A 19,054-nucleotide genomic window follows, 5' to 3' on the forward strand; every position below is an offset into this window, starting at 1 on the left:
ATTTTTTCGCTTGTCATTTTTGGATATAGACGAAATGAAAACGAGAATAAACGATTTTGTTGTTTTTTTTTATCTGTTCGCTTAAAAATGCCATATGCTTCATTTGAGATAGTGATTTGATTTGATTTGAAATGTAATTTCCTTCTTTCTTCCATTCTCTTCTTTAGCAGTGACAGTCGAAAATACACGTCGAACACCTAATCCATTATTCCGTCGACGATTTGGGTACACATCAACAACAAAATTACCAAAGACTACGACGATAGAACCGGAAACAGTGTCAATTTCTGGCATTGGTAGCGCCCGTCATTCATCGGATCAAGACCATGAGCCAAGCATTGTTGACAATAGAAAGTTCTCGCAAAGCAATCAAATCGATTTGGGTACCGAAATTATAAGCCAGGGCTTAGGTGAAGCTATCACATCAATTTCGCGTGCACCTTTGCCATTCGTTGTATCGACAACTGTACGTAATGTGAAGATTACAACACCCGGAGCAGTAAAATACGACGATGATACGGAATATCAAATATCGAAACGAGCCGATTCTCTGTCCAGTGGATGTAAGTATAAATAGAGTTATTAAAATCGAAATGTGTCTGAGTCACCATCACCGTCATATTTGGTGATTGCACAGAATTTATGAGAGTAATTAAATAAACCTCGTTCACAGCAATAAAGCCATCGCAACACTTTTCATCGACGGTGGGGCCCGAATTGTTGTTACCACACAGCGAAATACAGGACAGTCAAGCTCGACCATCGCGTGATTTTAAACGTACCCAAAAAGTAATTCGAACATTTAGCCAGAGCAATTTAAATTCCGATCCAAATGCAAAAGTGACGGCCACATTGAAAGAAAAACCGAAAAAAATCGCTTTTCGTCCGGCAAGCGACTACGATTACTACGATGATGATGACAGCATCATTGGCAGATCCACGTCAAAGGTAATTAATTTTGACGTAAAACGGAAATTTACAAGGTAAATCAATTAAATGCTTTCCTCTTTTGCATTCGGTTTGGGACAGGTAAAAGTCATTCTGCATGATGCTGGCATAATTGAATGTTTGGATCAGGGCAATTTCCCGCATCCACTGTCGTGTCGAAAGTTCATATCCTGTGCAAAAATGGAAATTGGAGGCGTTGTCGGTTGGGAATATACGTGTCCCAAAGGTTTGAGCTATGATCCAGTTGGTGGCATCTGTAATTGGAGCGCTGGACTTGGATGCAAAGAATAAATCTGGATGCAAAGAGTGAGCGTGCACCGCAGAAACGCATCAATTTGAAATACAGTCATCATCCTCCAATCGAATTAAGTCATCTATTTCATAGACGGATATAGAAAACGTTGTTGTTAACAAAGAAAAAAGAGTGTGTTTAAATTTATTTGAATTTTTTTTCTTCTGTCTGTTTATTTGTCTACTCGCCCAATCTCACTTTGTCCTCTGCTTTAACATAGGACCTCTTCTATAGGAATTTACAACGTTAGTCCATAAGTATTTAAATGTTTGAGTAGATTTCAACGTTAGCATAGTATTGATAGGTATATCGGAATAAGTTTTTCCGAATTTGATCGAAGCAATTATTTTTTCTGTGAATGATTGTTTAAGAGTCAACAACAAAAAAAAAAATAATAACCTGTGCCTAAACTGAATATTCAAACGAAACAAAATGCCGAAACATTGGCATTGTTTCGAGTTCAAGGCTGAAATTTATCTCCCTCGAAATTAATTTTACAACAAAAAAAGAACATCAATTTTACTCTCCATTTCCAGAATTTTTGATATCAATATATTATAATCGGTATTTAACGTAGAGCAGAAGCATATCGACATGTATTATATTTAATTTAATGACAATGAAATTACAAAATATTTAAGTAAAACCAATCTTATGTGGCATTTTAAGCGATAAAAATAAATGTGAACAAAATCGATAGAGTAAACACAATTGGCAGTTTTAATTTATTTGGATCCAGTTTTTTTTTTCATTTCAGGTGATTCAACTCACTTCGATTTGAATGAATTTTGAAGAAAAAAAATAAACGAAGATATTTTCTGAGAGACTCAAAAAGAATTCAAATAATAACATGAAAGAAATGCTTGAGTACATTTGACAAAAAATCGTTAAAAGAGAATTCAAGTTTTTGTTGATATAGTTTGTGTCAAATAAGAGTACGTAAATATGCATCAAGTTGTTACTGTTTCTCGCGAAACTGATTGCAGTAAATACAGTACGACAAAAATTGATACCTTTGATGTGTGTCACTGTGTCTGTGTAATTTATAGTAAAACAGGTTTTGTAGATTGCGATACTACACAGTTGAGATTGTCTAGCCGCTATTTTGCCGCTTCCACAATACACACCTTGATACATATGGAACGATAACTACTTTTAAAGCAATTCAATTTATATATATATATATACGGTTGAGTGTTAGCTGCCTTCATTCAGAGTACGATTGACAGAAGTATACAGTACAACGTACTTGTGCTCGCTGTGTAAAATCCAAATAATACAAGTCATTCTAACTAAATACTCTTTGTCAAATTTATTTTACAAGTAATTTTACAAACTTAGAATTCAAAATGCCAGAAGTTTGGGAAGGAAAAGCCTACAAGTTGACCGAATCGAAGAACTTTGACGAATACATGAAGGCACTCGGTAAGTGTTGAGGTCAAAATTCCATTTTATACACACTAACCTGCAATAGTTTGGAAACAATTTCTGAATACAAAATAGCAATTTTTCAGTGAATAAAATAACATATATCAGAAGGAACTACTTTGTTGGTTCTTTTTGCAGTGTTTAATCTAGCTATAAAGTTGGCGAAATTTTACTGAAACATATGCACGAATTACAGATTTAGTATGTTTGTCAAACACAAATTGTAATGATGTAGGTCTTTCCCGAATATTTTATTTTATTCACTGAAAAACGCTATTTCGTGTGGAAAATATCAGGTGTTCCCAACCTGTGGCAAGGGGGAGAAAGAAAGAAGAAAAAAAACTTAGATGGAAATCCTGTAAGATCAATCGAACCATATTGAATGATAGACGACAAAGTGAAAATAATTATGGTATTGAACCACTCCAAATACACAGCTCACAAGTCTAAAGTGCATGACCACGTGGCAGAAACGATAGAGATTAACAGAGATAAAGGGGGAAAAAACGTTCGATAATTTTCATCGATCGATAGATACCGGCTTTTGTATGGCGGGACTTGGTGTCAATGAATTATCGTTTGTATTTTTTTTTCTCCTCGTTCACTGTCCTCTACTTGTACCTCTAGACAGAAATTTATCTTTTAAATATGTTCAACTTATGGTGAAATGGATAAATGTATTGACAGTTGCCGTTGAACAGTACTGTTGAATAGCAGCGGCTGGACAGCCAACGGACCCAATGTTCTGCTCTTGAAGAATGTTCAACTAATTTTGTCTTGTTGCAGAATTTTTTTTTTTCAAAATGAATTAACTTGAATTACTTTATTTGAATTGGACAATTATCGGCAAGTGCTTAATGCGTTTTTTTGTGCAGGTGTCGGATTTGTTCTACGTAAACTTGCAAACTCAGCGAAATCAACGATTGAGTTGAAAAAGGAAGGTGATCAATACACTTTGGTCATGTCATCAACGGTGCGAACATTCAGCATTTCATTTAAATTGGGTGAAGAGTTCGAAGAACAGACCATGGATGGCCGTAAAGTCAAGAGTACTGTTACGTTGGAGGGTGATAAGTTCATCCATAAACAAGAAGGCACACCATCATCGATCACCATTCGTGAGTTCACCGAAAAGGAATTGATTGTAACCATGACTGTTAAAGACGTTACATGCATTCGTAAATACACGGCCCAATAAAAATGACATCCGGACAATTTTCGTTCGCAAAAAAAACAAAAATGAAAATTTTTTAGGAAGAAACAAAGAGAAAATACTCCAGAAAGAGTTGAAAATAATGCAAATACCATCACATAAAACACATAAGTATTGAAACGTTTGAGTAGATTTGAATGAAATAAGTGTATGAGTGTAATTTGATCATAGCAATTATTTTCTCTGTGAACAATTGTTTGAGAGACAACAACCAAAAAATGACAACCTGAACCCAAACCGAATATTCAAATGAAACACAACTTTCCGATTGTTTTTTTTCTCGAGCAATTTAATTACTCTCGATTTCCATAATTTTTTATATCAATATATTATAATCGGTATTTAACGTAGAGCAGAAGCATATCGACATGTATTATATTTAATTTAATGACAATGAAATTACAAAATATTTAAGTAAAACCAATCTTATGTGGCATTTTAAGCGATAAAAATAAATGTGAACAAAATCGAGAGAATAAACACAATTGGCAATTTTAATTTGGATTCAGTTTTTTTTTCGGTTCAAATCATTCATTTTTTTTTCAAAAAATTTCATCTAATTCTACATAGTTTTTAATGAATTTTTTGGACATAAACGATTTTATTTCTTGAGACATTAAAATTGAGAAGAAAATAAAAAATTCAATGCGTTTACTTTATTTACATTGAAAGAGAAGAGAGAAACATGTCAAATTTAAACAACAAAATCGTTAGAAAGATAAGAAACACAAAGTTTGAAAAATGTGTATATGAAAAAAACATCGATTGCACTTAGCTCACTTCAATGCCGTCTAAAACTAGCTGTTATCATGCGAGTGATAAGGTTCGATGATATTTGTTTGCTTTGGCATCCAACACACTATGAGTCTCATCGTATGAGATGAGAATGATGGGACTTTGTATTTGACGTTATAGTTGATAAAAATCGAAAGTAACAAGTCTCTATCTAATCTCTCTCACGCCGACGATTTCAAAGCGAAAGACTCTAAAAAACAACGGTTCTTCTCTCACATAATCCGCTGTGAAAAATGGAATTCAAATTTGTACGCCAAAGTACAGTGGCAATCACAATGTAAACGCACTCGTGAGTAAATACAACTTGTGGAACGAAATTTGATACCGACGATGTGCCTGTGTATATGTGTGTACTGTACACGGGCTGCGTAGCACTGCGAAACCAATACATTGCCGAAAGAGTCTATCCGCTGTTTTGCCGCTTCTAAAATACACACGCACAGCGAATGGGGCGATAAATGTGTAGAACGCTGTGTGTGTTTCAAACAATTCAATTTGTATATATACGGCTGGGTGTTAGCTGCCTTCATTCAGAGTGTAATTGTCAGACATACAGTACAACTTACTTGTGCTCCAGTTATTCGAACTAAATTCTCATTGTTAAATTCTATTTTACAAGTAAATTCAATAAACTCAAAACTCAAAATGCCAGAAGTTTGGGAAGGAAAAGCCTACAAGATGACCGAATCGGAAAATTTCGACGAGTACATGAAGGCATTGGGTGAGTGATGAGATCAACATTTTTTTTTTTCATTGAACGAAAGAAAGCAAGAGAGAGGTAGAAAGAAAAAAAAAACCAAGACAGAAATCGTGCAAGACGCAAGCACGAATCGAACCATATTGAATGATAGACGACAAAGTGAACAGAATTACGGTATCAATAGAACCAAATACACACAGTTCACAATCTAAAGTGCATAGCCATGTGGCAAAAAAAGAAAAAAAATAATAAAATAATATCGTTTTTTAATTTAAATTTTGTCGTTTGTTCGTGAGCGCTATTTGTTGTATTCAACGTTTTGCTGCGACACAATGTGTCATAATTAATTTCCGATGGTGTTTGGAGGTCAGCAAAATGGAAAAATATAATCGGTTCAAAAATCATTTGAACAAAATTCATAATTTGTCGGCCCAAAGACCGTTTGAAATTGATTTTTTTTTTCGAATCGTCATTCATATTAGCGTGATGCATTTTCAGCACACTGATTTTGCAGTGCTTTCTCTCTCTCTCTCTTTCTTTCTTTCTCGGATTGTGTTTCACGCGGCCGCAGCAATCTGTTTCCATGAGAATGAATCGAGTCGACATGCGGTCCAGCCATGAAAAGCGGTTAACAAACGTTGTTCTCCATATGCACCATTGCGCTGGCTGTGCCCATCGGAAAAGGTGTTGAATATATGGAAAAAGTCGAGAGAGAGAGAGAGAGAGAGAGAGAGAGAGAGAGAGAGAGAGAATATGGCGAAATCGAAAAAAATAGTATGGAATTTTTGCGTGTACAAAACAAGATTGAATATTCGTCTTAATTTGTATTGTGCGTCCATTTGTTCGCTGCTTTCGTTGTTCGTCTTTAAAAACGTTTGCAGCTTTCCGTTCTACCCATCCAGTGTGGTATGTGTGTATGTTGCAACGCATACATAGCCATCGAATCTTTCTCTTCTTTTTCGTATAGTTCGCACTAAGTGTGTCTCGCTCCCGCTCATTTGTCGTTCGCATTCCATTCATCTAAATTGTTGCGCAAAATTCGTTCTCTTTCTATCGTTCGATATCGACTTTCATATGGCGTGACTTGGTGGTGTCAATGCATCATCATTGGTATTATTATTATTTTTTTCCTCGTTTACTCTCCTCTATATTTCTCCATAGGAGAAATAAATCTACGTTTTCAATATGGTTTCAACTGCTGTTGAAACGAAAAAAAAAATAAATATGTATACAATGATTACGGCTGTGTACACAGCCTAATTTTAGGTAGTTGAATCGTAATAATTTGGAATTATAATGTTTGTTAAATTGTATTTATCACATGATGATATTTGGGTTTTGTTTTTGTCAAAGCCAGAGAGAAAAAAGAAAAGAAAAGAATCGTTGTTTATGCCAAAAGGTCGAATTTCAATTTTTCATCGTGCTCGTATTTTGACTGTGAAAATGTTTGTTTACCGTGCTGATACGCCGCACGGTACGGAATTAAAGCAGAAAAAAAAAAACTTATAAATAAATCTCGACTTGCCGACTGACAAAACGCATGCACACACAAACCGAGCAGTCATTTGAATCCGAACGAAAGCGAACAAAATGCTGTAATTCCATTTCAACTGCACACATTCACTCTCATCCCATACAGCGCAACGACAGTTGCATTCAATAAAAATACCGGCTTTTTTTTCCTCCAATCAACAAACAAAAACTTGTTGCACCATATGAGAAACGAAAAACGTGCATATTCAGATGCGCTCATTCTCACTATACGGTCGTTCTCTCACTTCATTTGCCCCCTTGCCAGTTGTCTTCATTATTGTCGGTTTTACGTGTTTCTTTTTCTTTCGTTCTTTCATTCATTCATTCAATTCTTAATTCAATTTTCCATTTAACATTGCGCTCCCGGTCTTTAGTAGTAATTCAATAATTTCATCAAAATGTCGCTGTCTTAATAAGAAAAAAAGTCCAGGGCAATAATGATGAATTGACGAATAAATGACTAAACGATTGTTGAATGTATCAAAGCCTTTATATTTTTGATTGAACAATGCGCTGTCTCTGTCTCGTCAATCGGTTCGAAATTGGCTATTATAGCGGCTCTCGGTCATTTGTACAGAGACATGCACACACACACACACATATTGTGAGGCATTTATAAATGCCTCAATTGAGACATAAAATTGAATGCCGGCTTTATTTAGATGCATTTAAGCATTTGACTCATACTCTCATTCACATACACTCGGCAATTTGATTAAATTCACATTTCTCTTATTTGCATTTTTGAAGCACGACATTCAGCCCGAAAGACATGTTTAATGGTTTATTTCCGATTCAATGGCAGCATGTTACCAAGCAAACGCACTTTATTTTTTGATGCAAACACATTTTAAATGCACAGAAAATGCTTTTCTCGTTGTCAACCAGCACAAAGAATTTCTGCGAGCTATTTGAAAACTTTTGATCTCTTGAAGGCTTGAAGCATTTATCAACCATTTTTGGCTTGTTGCAGAACTATTGCTATTTGCAAATGAAAACGAAATGAATTGAATTATTTTAATTGAATGGAATAATATTTGCAAGTGCGTGACTAAATGCAATTTCTTTTTTCTTTTCTTTTTTTGGTGCAGGTGTCGGATTCGTTCTTCGTAAGATCGGTAACTCAACGTCTCCAACCGTTGAATTGAAGAAGGACGGTGATCAATACACTTTGGTCACGTCGTCAACATTCAAAACGTCGACCATCACATTCAAATTGGGCGAGGAATTCGATGAAGAGACTTTGGATGGCCGCAAAGTTAAGAGCACCGTTACCGCGGACGGTAATAAGTTCATCCATAAACAAGCTGGTACACCCGAATCGACCATCATTCGTGAGTTCAACGACAAGGAATTGGTTGCCACCATGACCGTTGGAGACGTTACTTGCACTCGTAAATACGCCGCCCAAGAATAATTGCATCCAGACAGTATTCATTCGAAGAACAACATCAACAACAACAAAAAAAAGGTTAAGAGGAAACAAAAAAAGAAGACCATTCCAGTACAAAGCAGAAAAAAAAAACGTTGACAAAAATGCAGATACCATCACACATACGTCACCAATAACATCACCATTGCAAACATTTGGACTGGATTGACATGAACTATATTATCTATAAACTGATTTTTTTTAATGCGCATTATCTTGTTTTGGCTTGAAACGAAAAACACCACGTACTGATATTTTTTTTCTCTGAAACAAACAAAAACGCAAATTATGATACTAAAACAAAAACGGCGATACCAAAATATTCTTCTTGACTTTTTAAATGAATTTATTGGTTTAATTTTTCATTTTTTAAATGTTCAACATTGAAATATTGATCACCAAAACATTTCTTTTTCTCATTCTCGTAAAATAATTTGCAGTAATTTCTTTTGACAAGAAAGTAAAACAAAAATAACTGTAGCTTTTTTTTGTGTGAAAGTGTACGCCGCAAAGTGTACATCATTTTCATTTCTCATATTTGATACCAAAACTTAAAAAATAAATAAATAAACTTCATATTTTGAAGCAAACATTCTCTCTGCTTGAGTCATTTTCTCTTTTTATCATTGGGTGATTAATTTTCAGTGGGTTTCAGAAATTCAATACATTTCATTTCGATTGCATAACAAAAGACGATTGATTTACATTGGAAAATTGAAAGATAAGGAATAAGAGGTAATTGAGTGCGAAATTGCCGGTGAGAAAGTCATAATTCACATGAAACCATACGACAAACAGCAAATAAACAATCGCTTTCGTGTTCAAACCAAACGAATATCGTGCAATTCGGTCATATCATGAGTAAATCAACACGTTCCACACGTATTGCGTTTGAGTTTTTATACATGTCGATGTTGCGAATTTAAGCTGTTAGATGGTGCTCGCAACAGCTCACAATGTCACTGTCACCAAACACATCGAATAAAGTAGACAATAGCTCACTTGTTGTGTATTTTAAGGTAGAAAAGAAAGAATTTCATAGGTTTTGTACAGTAATTTCTAAGAAATAGCAGTCCAAAATTATGGCATCCCCACAGAATGGTAAGTGATGATGAAGCGATTTATACGATTGTTTGACACAATCACAACTTGTAAAAGAGTTTCAACAGTTTAACAATTCAATAACATGTGCTGTAGAGCTCGATGTCAAACAACCATTGGATGACACATCAGACAATGAATTTCATGATGCCGAAGACAATGACAAAGAAGCGTTGGAAGAAAAATTCTCGGATGCTCTGGATTTAAATGAACCAATCGAATCTGAAAAAGAACCCGAAGAAGAACCGGAACCAGAGCTCAGCGAAGAAGAATTGCAGGCGAATAAAGAAAAGGCTGAAAGTTTGAAACAAGAAGGCAATTCCGCATTCAAGAATGCTGAATATGAAAAGTCAATCGATTTGTACACCGAAGCATTAGCTATTTGTCCAAAGAAATGCACCGTCGAACGGGCCATTCTGTTTAACAACCGTGCAGCAGCCCATAAACATCTCGGTGCACAAAGTGTTGCCATTGAAGATTGTACAAAGGCCATCGAAAATAATCCCAACTATATCAAGGCGTACGCAAGGTAAGGCTAATGATAAATTTTGATTGAAGATAATGCTTCAACTGATTTTTTTTTTCGTTGCATAAAATTCACTTTTCATTTGATTTGAAGTGGACTTTTTTCTCATTATAATTGATTCCCTTCCTCTGATTTGGTTGAGCTGTTGTGCTTATTTAATCAATCCGTTGTCATCTATTCCAGACGAGCGACTCTCTATGAAGAAACCGATAAGTTGGACGAATGCATGGCCGACTACAACAAAATTCTTGAGCTTGACCCAAGTAGCGTTGAGGCCAAAACACATGTGACCCGTTTGCAACCGATTGTTCACGAACGCAATGAACGGCTCAAGGAAGAAATGATGGGAAAACTCAAAGACTTGGGCAATATGATACTCAAACCATTCGGATTGTCAACGAACAATTTCCAACTTCAACAAGATCCAAACACTGGCTCTTATTCCGTGAATTTCCAACAAAATCCACCACGTTCATAGTCTCTAGCCAATTTGCATTCGCCTTTATTTTGTAAATTAAATGAAGATTTTATCGAAAAATATCGAAATAGACCAATTTCTATTCAGATTTAACTCATTTGGCTCTTTTTTGTAGTGGACGTGATAAAAAATAAGAAATTCATCAATTATTCTTAAGAATTGGTTGCAATAAATGGTGCCACAAAGTACAAAACAAATCTATATTTTTGATGTCGAATACTGGAAAAAAGAATTTTTTTTCACATAAACCAGAAATAATTGCATTTATCACCTTGATGTACTCATCGCATGGTTTGCTAGCGATTAAATTGTATTTTTTTTTGCAATCAATCATTTTGTATGGAGATTTCTTTTATTTCGTATTTGCTTTGAAATCCAAAGTATTGACATATTTTAATCAATTGCATTTCCGATCTTTTACCTCCCTTCTTCGTTTGTAAGACAAATTGATTCCTTGAGAAGTTTGTTATTTAAGAGATTGAAGACCAGAGGACAGAAGATTCGATATGACGACGTGAAAAGAATCCAACTACTTCACAAATGACCACTTGCTTTACATAGAGTTCATCATATAGGATTGAGATGTCAACTCAGACGTACTGTATGTGTATTTTAACGAAAACCCGGTAATATATTGGGAGTGTGAATTAATTCGTGCGGTTTTTTTTTGAAAAATTGAAGCTTTATTTCGAAAAAATGTTTATAAATTCAATGTTCAAAGTATTGTCCATCGCTAGACACTACATTCTGCCATCTTTCTTTCCCAGATTATGCAAACGTTTTGCAATGGATGAGCGATCAACTCCCAATGAATCTGCAAGTTCTTCTTGCGTTTGGCACGAATCTTGATCGAGTAATGCCTCCAATTCGTCATCTTCAAACTTTTTTGGCTGTCCGGGCCGCTTCTCGTCTTCCAAGCCAAAATCACCACTTTTAAATCGTGCAAACCATTTTTGACACGTTCGCTCAGCTAGAGCATGGTCACCATAAACTTCCACTAAAATTCGATGACTTTCGGCTGCACTTTTCTTCATCATAAAACAATGAAGAAGAACGCCCCGTAAAAACACTTTATCTGGTACGAAATTCAACATTTCCAATTGAATAAAAAATATTATTGTTTACGCTTCAATCAAATGACACAGACTGAAAAAGACGCGTAATGACAGTAGCTTTCGAATGAATATTTGGAAAAATGGAATAATGGAATAATAATCTAGTTCCGCCATCTTTTGTGAAACCGTACGAATTAATTCACACTCCCAATACTATTTTATATTAGCAGAAATGTCAAAACAGAAATGTTGAACATTTTGGCAGTGTACACAAGTCATTCATGTATATATCCAAGTTCTCATCGAAAACCTTTCGATTGCAAATGAGTGAATAATTTGAAGTTCACTTCGATCAGCTCCAGCTGTGTGGCCCACGTAAATTTACTTGGTATTTCGGCCATAAGAAATAAATATTCCAATCACAGCTCATAAAATTCGGAAAAAAACATTCGTTTATGTGACGCAATCAGCATACAAAATTAAATATCATTGATAACTAACTATTTCGAAAAGTAGATATTGATTAGAATTTCCAAAGGCCACTGTATATTTTCGGCGCACATAGTTGCCGCACAAAGAACGTCATTGACATTGATTGTACTAACAAAAGTCGTAAAATCATCAAAATCTCTGAAAAGTCATAAAAAAAATTCGATTATCTAAATAAGTCTTACTATACCGCTAGAATTCGTTTCGTTGCAATTTTCAAAACTTGGTGCTTCGGTGGTGTTGCCATCTGTGATTCAAACATTGGAATTGTGAACTGTCACACACACACACGGGACGAGCCGTCAAAGTCCGCATATAGTTTATTATCAACGAAGAAAATTCTACCAATGATTCGGCATATGTGACCTTCAACAAGGTGACCGATTTCGTACAGCTCACCAAGCAGTGCTTTACTCGCTCTCGGCGTGAATGCATCAATTTTATTAAAAGCTCACGCGCGGTGTACATTCAGAAGTATACTCTAAAAGTGTTTGATTACGGCTACATCATTTTCGTTCAAAGATTTTTTCGTCTTGAAACGTGAATTTTTTTTCTCACGTTAAAATTCAATTTAAACAAAACGCATCGATTCTCTGAATCAAATTCAATTGTTGATTAACGAGTAATTAAGGAGGGAAAAAGTAAGAAAAATCTTTGAAAATGACGACGCCTCAGTCAGATATTGAAAAGCGAAAACAGATTAGTGTTCGTGGTATTGCTCAAGTTGAAAATGTGGGTGAAGTAAAGAAAGGTTTCAACCGTCATCTTCACTACACTTTGGTGAAAGATCGTAATGTGGCGACACCACGAGATTACTACTTTGCATTGGCCCATTGCGTGAAGGATCATATGGTTTCACGATGGATTCGTACTCAACAGTAAGTTGTTTTAATTTATTTTTCTTTCCGTCTTCCTCATTCTGATAGTGCTTGTCCTTGAATGTACTTTCTCGTACTCTTACGCATTGCGTGTGGCATCACATCACTGTCATATTCGATAATCCACGCACACGGAATATTCCGTTCGTTGTCTCTCTTTCTCAATCGATAGAACACCTTATCAAAAATGAAAATGGCAAAATTACCAGAAAAAAAGCCTGTCAAGTCACTAATGTGTTTTTTACTCTTTGTCTATTTTTAGATACTACTATGAAAAGGATCCAAAAGTAAGTTGAACTTTTTTTTCTCTTTCTTTCGCCAAATGTTTTCTTCTACATGGGTTCATTTTGGAATTGTTTGATGATTTTGCACGGCCTTTGATTGAATCAATTCGAAAGATAATCAGCAGATGACATGATTAGTTTTCGCTACACATGTGTGATAAACGCGTTTTGCCGGTTCATATGGATCGCGAACGACGAGTATCACGTTTGTGTTATTATCAAATGTCGATCATTGCATGATTATTGTGTAATCAACGCGTGTTCACACTATTTGCAAATAGTGCGTGCAATTTTTTAAGAAAAACAAACACGCATTGGACGGCACTGTTTGTTTCCATGAAACGTATTTACAAAAAAATATTGATCATTTTCCAATAGTGTCTGACCGAGACAGCAACTAAATCGGACAGAAATGATAATTTCATGAATTTCAAATTGGAACAAGGTCAAATAGGTCATAGTTTTGAGTGATTGTAAACAATCATTGAAACTAGTACACATGCAAGATATGATCCTTATTCAAAATAGGATTCGAAATGATCCACATCATTCAGCATCATCATCATCATCATCTCAAAGAGTAAATTAGCCCAAATTCAATGATGAAACAGAACAATTGAACATAAAGAGAAAAAAAAAAGGTTTTGTGACAGTATTCATTTTGACAGCTGATACAATTGTCTCTATTTTTCTCTTGTCAATTGAAACAAGTCATTTTGTTCGGCGCAGCACATGAAAATGCAACCGCAAATTCAAGTTTGTTATGTAATATATCGAGAAAAATTAGAATGTAGATTTTGTTTTTAGTTGAGCCGCTGTTTTCAGTATGGGAATAGGCTGTGTGTGACATATGCATACGGTGTGTGTGCGTGTGTGAGAGACACTCGCATTCTCTCCTTGTGGCTGTTGACCCACAGACTTGCTGCTTGCGACGACGACGATGACGACGACGTCGACTTACATTCGTTGCGCCAATGATAACTTCTCTTTAAGCAAACAACAAAAGCCGATTCTCTCTCTTTCTCATACATTTATTACACCGCATTCGATTTTCATTTTCTCTTTGTTTTTATTCGAATCTGTCAAGCGGCTGAAGCACGCGCGCTCACAATACATTCTATTGGCGGATCGTATATAGCAAATTGCACTATAAAAATAATATTCGTAATCGTCGCCGAACATGACTTGTTTTCATGCAATTTGAGTGGTGTTACCGTATGACAGGGGCGACAACAACAAAAACTATTATTTGTTTAAAATTTATATTTTTCATATAAAAATGCCATGCCCAATGATTGACGCCGAATGGCATTACATCATCGTATGCATCCAATTATGGGAATTGTGTGTATTTCAAACGATTCGGTTTTTTGTCAACGATTGTCGTCGCAAAGAAGTAAAGCAAAACATTTCTTGTCTCCATGTTTGTTGACCGCTTTTTGATCTCACTACGATAAGCTTTGACATTTGTGCTGCATTTCTAAATTTAATGTTTAGAATCAAATCTAAATCAAATGGTGCACTTTGTTGAACCTGACTTTGTTTACACGTCTCGTGCTGATAACGCGCGATTCGAATCAAGGAAACTCATTATTAGTATTCAAATGCTTTGGAATTGAAAGGAAATGCCGACCGCTACCGTCAGCAGCGGCGACGGCTGAGGTAACGCCAAGCAGAAACATGTCAATCGAATTAGCGTCAATGAATTTTTAACAACTGGAATTTATAAAAATACCGTATCTGGCACATAATTAGAACAAACTAGTGATAAGAGCAAAAATGCGAATATATTTATTTCGATAAGAATAATTGGAAAACTAAAACAAAAATAACGAGACCAAATGAAGGAAACCATTTATTTCCAATGATTATAATTATATTTAGATGCGATTTCATTCAATTTAAATTGTTTTCACAATGAAATTTCTCAATGATTCTAGCGTGTCTACTACTTGTCTTTGGAATACTATATGGGTCGTGCATTGCAAAATACCATGATCAACTTGGGCATTGAAGGTGCTTGCGATGAAGCCATGTACCAAATGGGCTTGGACATCGAAGAACTCGAAGAATTGGAAGAGGATGCCGGTTTGGGAAATGGTGGTCTCGGTCGTTTGGCTGCCTGTTTCCTTGACTCCATGGCTACACTCGGTTTGGCTGCTTATGGTTATGGTATTCGTTATGAATACGGTATCTTTGCCCAGAAAATCATTAACGGCGAACAACAGGAAGAGCCAGATGATTGGTTGCGTTTTGGATGCCCATGGGAAAAGGCTCGTCCAGAATTCATGCTTCCAGTCAATTTCTACGGTCGTGTCATCGATACTCCAGATGGCAAAAAATGGGTTGACACTCAAGTCGTCTATGCCATGCCCTATGATAACCCAATTCCAGGTTACCGAAACAACGTTGTCAACACACTTCGTTTGTGGTCGGCCAAGAGTCCAATCGATTTCAATTTGAAATTCTGTAAGAGTCTAATCCCGTTTTAAATTCAATCGTTTTTTTTTTGTAATTTCCAAAATTTCAAATAAATTTTCTCTATTTTTGCTTCCAGTCAACGATGGTGACTACATTCAAGCCGTGTTGGATCGTAATCTTGCTGAGAACATTTCTCGTGTTCTGTATCCAAACGATAACTTCTTCGAAGGCAAGGAACTGCGTTTGAAGCAAGAGTACTTCATGTGCGCCGCTACATTGCAGGATATCATTCGTCGTTTCAAATCATCGAAATTCGGTTCACGTGATGCCGTTCGTACCGATTTCGCACACTTCCCCGACAAAGTGGCCATCCAATTGAACGATACCCATCCATCGATGGCTATTCCGGAACTTATGCGCATCTTGGTCGATGTCGAAAAATTGACATGGGATCAAGCCTGGGACATCACTGTACGCACTTGTGCCTATACCAATCACACCGTCTTGCCAGAAGCTTTGGAAAGATGGCCAGTATCGATGCTCGAATCAATTTTGCCACGTCATTTGGAAATCATCTATCACATCAACTTCTTGCATTTGGAAAAAGTGAAGAAGAAATTCGGCGAAGCCGATTTCGATCGTTTGGGTCGTATGTCATGTGTTGAAGAGCACGGTGAAAAGCGCATTAACATGGCTTTCTTGTCAATTGTCGGATCGCATGCCGTTAATGGTGTTGCCGCTTTGCACTCGGAAATTCTCAAGGCTGATTTGTTCAAGGACTTCTATGAATACGAACCAGAGAAATTCCAAAACAAAACCAACGGTATCACACCACGTCGTTGGTTGTTGTTGTGCAATCCAGGTTTGAGTGAAATTATTTGCGAGAAAATTGGCGAAAATTGGCCAGTCCATTTGGAACAATTGGTTGGATTAAAGAAATTTGCCAAAGACCCCGCTTTCCAACAACAAATCGCCAAAGTTAAGCAAGAAAACAAAGTGAAATTGGCCGCTTTGCTCGAACGAGAGTACGGTGTGAAAATCAATCCATCATCAATGTTCGACATTCAAGTCAAACGTATCCATGAGTACAAACGTCAATTGCTCAACTGCTTGCATATCATTACATTGTACAATCGCATCAAGCGTGATCCAACCGCCAATTTTACACCAAGAACCATCATGATCGGTGGCAAAGCCGCTCCAGGTTATTACACAGCCAAACAAATCATCAAGTTGATCTGTGCCGTGGCCAATGTTGTGAACAACGATCCAATCGTTGGTGACAAACTTAAGGTTATCTTCTTGGAGAATTACCGTGTCACATTGGCCGAAAAAATTATGCCAGCCGCCGATTTGTCCGAACAAATCTCAACTGCCGGCACAGAAGCCTCGGGCACTGGTAACATGAAGTTCCAATTGAACGGTGCATTGACCATCGGTACATTGGATGGTGCTAACGTTGAAATGGCCGAAGAAATGGGCCGTGAAAATATCTTCATTTTCGGCATGAATGTGGATGAGGTTGAAGCACTCAAACGCAAAGGTTACAACGCATACGACTACTACAACCGTAATCCAGAAATCAAACAAGTCGTCGATCAAATCTCATGCGGTTTCTTCAGCCCGTCCAATCCAAATGAATTCAAGGGCATCACCGATATTCTTCTTAAATGGGACGGCTACTTGTTGCTCGCTGATTACGAAGATTACATCAAAACACAAGATCTTGTTTCGAAAACCTATCAGGTGAGTTGGCATATTGAGTGCAAATATTTGGAATTCAAAGAAAAACATCGAAATTGAATGGAGTACTAATTCGTTTCATTCTATTTTTCACATTACAGAACCAGAAGAAATGGTTAGAAATGGCCATCCACAACATTGCATCGAGCGGTAAATTCTCCAGCGATCGAACAATCGAAGAGTATGCCCGTGAAATCTGGGGAGTTGAACCAAGTTGGGAAAAATTGCCAAAACCAACTGAACCTCGTGATGCTCAATAAATTCGTTTAACCATCACACTGCCAACTCAATAGAGCAATGAGATTTTCAGTTACCAAAAACCAATTCAACTCGGGTTCTAGTGAACCAATTTCAGCACCATCGATTTTAACGTACCTAAACGTAGAACAACATCGATAAATTATTTATATTTTAATTACTTGTTGTGTAAATACCCAAACAAAAACAAAACAAAACGATCGAATTGATTCCTGCAGAACGGGTCATCAAGCAATTCTGCTGGTGTTTAGAGACATAATGCATCAAAAACAAAACAAATTATTTTTAAAATGAAATTGTTGTTGGTCTATTTCGAAAAAAGACGTTATATTCATGTTTTATCACATTTTATCTGATCAATTGATCTACTTTTTTTGTAAAAATTTATTCGTTCTTCTTTTTTAAACTAAAATTATTCATCTTCTATTTCATTCGCTTCTACTAAAGAATAAAATTTATATTTATATAGATAGCTTCTACTAAAGAATAAAATTTATATTTATATAGAGCTACTGTAAAGAAGAAATGGAAATAATAAATAAAGCAATAAACTGGGCTATCTGCCGAAATTGGTTGACGCATTCAATTCGATTAACCTCATCAAACTCGTGCTCGGGCTAAGTGCCAAGTTCAACGTGAAAGTTAAAAAAAAATGAAAAACATGTGGAAGCCATTGTTTCATTGTATCTATCTCTTTCGATCACGTTAGAGAGTATTATAAATAGCTTCCAATTGAAATTCAAAACCGAATGGGCCAATTCAGGCGACAGTCGTTGACAGAAATGAATAATTTAACACTTTTGAACGTTTTCTTTCAATGTCTTTTCTCAACATTACGAAATTCGAACGAGAAGTTAAACGAAAGTTATTCTTATAAGAGTATAAATATTGGTGAGACGTAAAAGAACGGTAGGTTTGTTCAACTTGGTATATGAATTATTGCTATAACAATAATGGTTTAGTTTCTTCGATAAAGCAATATCGCTAAATGTACTCGCGAGCAATTTGCAATACATATTCTTATTAATTTCGTGAAAAACCGTAGAAGCCCGATACATGTGAATGAACTCTTATGCAAATAAAATCAACAAAAAACACTCTTGCTCGTGGATTCTATAGAAAATTATATATTTATTTTGGTGAGAACACGAACATTTCCCAGGAAAGTGTTAATCTTTACTCGCATCGGTGGAGATTCTTAGTAAATTATATGGAAAATTATCGGATCAAGTTGCTCTGTCTGCTTTAATCAATTTGGAGGAATTATTTATCGACGATAGCGAAAAAGTTAGTGACTGGGAATAACTCACAGGCAACCACCCAATTCTTCAACGGGTTGGATTGAAAAATTCATCTATTGCGCATATTACAATCCTCATTAGTAATGCAGCCAAATTGAAGGGAATCATGATTAGTGGCAGGATAAAAATGGGAACTCATTTTGAGGACGATATTCTTGATATGTTTGCATTAAATAGAG

At 36.1% G+C, this 19,054-nt stretch overlaps 5 protein-coding genes across 8 annotated transcripts in view; all 5 read left to right on the forward strand.

The window, feature by feature from the left end:
- The window catches only part of LOC129566356 (mucin-2), a 44,773-nt gene extending 42,822 nt beyond the window's left edge, over positions 1–1,951 (forward strand). For 2 of the 3 annotated variants that reach the window (XM_055442208.1, XM_055442211.1), the window contains exons 12-14: positions 168–563; positions 674–948; positions 1,030–1,951. In XM_055442208.1, coding sequence (XP_055298183.1) covers positions 168–563; positions 674–948; positions 1,030–1,239 — 881 coding nt within the window. In that variant the 3' untranslated portion in view covers positions 1,240–1,951. The remainder of the gene's footprint in view (positions 1–167; positions 564–673; positions 949–1,029) is intronic. The other variant, XM_055442209.1, reaches the window with a different exon arrangement.
- A 511-nt stretch (positions 1,952–2,462) lies between these two features.
- LOC129565564 (probable fatty acid-binding protein) lies at positions 2,463–4,379 on the forward strand. The gene is made up of 2 exons (XM_055440571.1): positions 2,463–2,665; positions 3,544–4,379. The coding sequence occupies exons 1-2, from the start codon at positions 2,590–2,592 to the stop codon at positions 3,864–3,866; spliced, it is 399 nt and encodes a 132-aa protein (XP_055296546.1). The 5' UTR covers positions 2,463–2,589; the 3' UTR covers positions 3,867–4,379.
- An 819-nt stretch (positions 4,380–5,198) lies between these two features.
- Positions 5,199–8,931, forward strand: LOC129565566 (probable fatty acid-binding protein). Its single transcript, XM_055440575.1, has 2 exons — positions 5,199–5,397; positions 8,001–8,931. The coding sequence occupies exons 1-2, from the start codon at positions 5,322–5,324 to the stop codon at positions 8,324–8,326; spliced, it is 402 nt and encodes a 133-aa protein (XP_055296550.1). The 5' UTR covers positions 5,199–5,321; the 3' UTR covers positions 8,327–8,931.
- A 333-nt stretch (positions 8,932–9,264) lies between these two features.
- On the forward strand, positions 9,265–10,776 carry LOC129565565 (tetratricopeptide repeat protein 1). Of its 2 annotated transcripts, none has more exons than XM_055440574.1 (3): positions 9,265–9,442; positions 9,539–9,971; positions 10,152–10,776. In XM_055440574.1, exons 1-3 carry the CDS (start codon positions 9,424–9,426, stop codon positions 10,444–10,446), a joined length of 747 nt encoding a protein of 248 aa, XP_055296549.1. In that variant the 5' UTR covers positions 9,265–9,423; the 3' UTR covers positions 10,447–10,776. The 2 variants fall into 2 exon arrangements, with proteins under 2 accessions (XP_055296549.1, XP_055296547.1); XM_055440572.1 differs by having other exon boundaries at positions 9,316–9,442; positions 9,511–9,971; positions 10,152–10,643.
- Positions 10,777–11,752: 976 nt separating this feature from the next.
- LOC129566442 (glycogen phosphorylase) lies at positions 11,753–18,143 on the forward strand. Its single transcript, XM_055442377.1, has 5 exons — positions 11,753–12,868; positions 13,131–13,155; positions 15,093–15,621; positions 15,710–17,319; positions 17,418–18,143. Exons 1-5 carry the CDS (start codon positions 12,651–12,653, stop codon positions 17,574–17,576), a joined length of 2,541 nt encoding a protein of 846 aa, XP_055298352.1. The 5' UTR covers positions 11,753–12,650; the 3' UTR covers positions 17,577–18,143.
- The last annotated feature ends 911 nt before the right edge of the window (positions 18,144–19,054 follow it).

Source organism: Sitodiplosis mosellana, unplaced genomic scaffold (assembly GCF_009176505.1).
Source record: "Sitodiplosis mosellana isolate CC-2019 unplaced genomic scaffold, AAFC_SMos_1.0 Smas_scaffold_3, whole genome shotgun sequence".
In the NCBI taxonomy this organism is placed as follows: domain Eukaryota; kingdom Metazoa; phylum Arthropoda; class Insecta; order Diptera; family Cecidomyiidae; genus Sitodiplosis; species Sitodiplosis mosellana.

Coding starts and splice junctions, on each gene's coding strand:
- LOC129565566 (XM_055440575.1), top strand. CDS start 5,322: ATGCCAGAAGTTTGGGAAGGAAAAGCCTACAAGATGACCGAATCGGAA. Junction 5,398..8,000: donor CGAGTACATGAAGGCATTGG/GTGAGTGATGAG, acceptor TTTTTGGTGCAG/GTGTCGGATTCGTTCTTCGT.
- LOC129565564 (XM_055440571.1), top strand. CDS start 2,590: ATGCCAGAAGTTTGGGAAGGAAAAGCCTACAAGTTGACCGAATCGAAG. Junction 2,666..3,543: donor CGAATACATGAAGGCACTCG/GTAAGTGTTGAG, acceptor TTTTTTGTGCAG/GTGTCGGATTTGTTCTACGT.
- LOC129566442 (XM_055442377.1), top strand. CDS start 12,651: ATGACGACGCCTCAGTCAGATATTGAAAAGCGAAAACAGATTAGTGTT. Junction 13,156..15,092: donor ACTATGAAAAGGATCCAAAA/GTAAGTTGAACT, acceptor CAATGATTCTAG/CGTGTCTACTACTTGTCTTT. Junction 15,622..15,709: donor CGATTTCAATTTGAAATTCT/GTAAGAGTCTAA, acceptor TTTTGCTTCCAG/TCAACGATGGTGACTACATT.
- LOC129565565 (XM_055440572.1), top strand. Junction 9,972..10,151: donor TATATCAAGGCGTACGCAAG/GTAAGGCTAATG, acceptor CATCTATTCCAG/ACGAGCGACTCTCTATGAAG.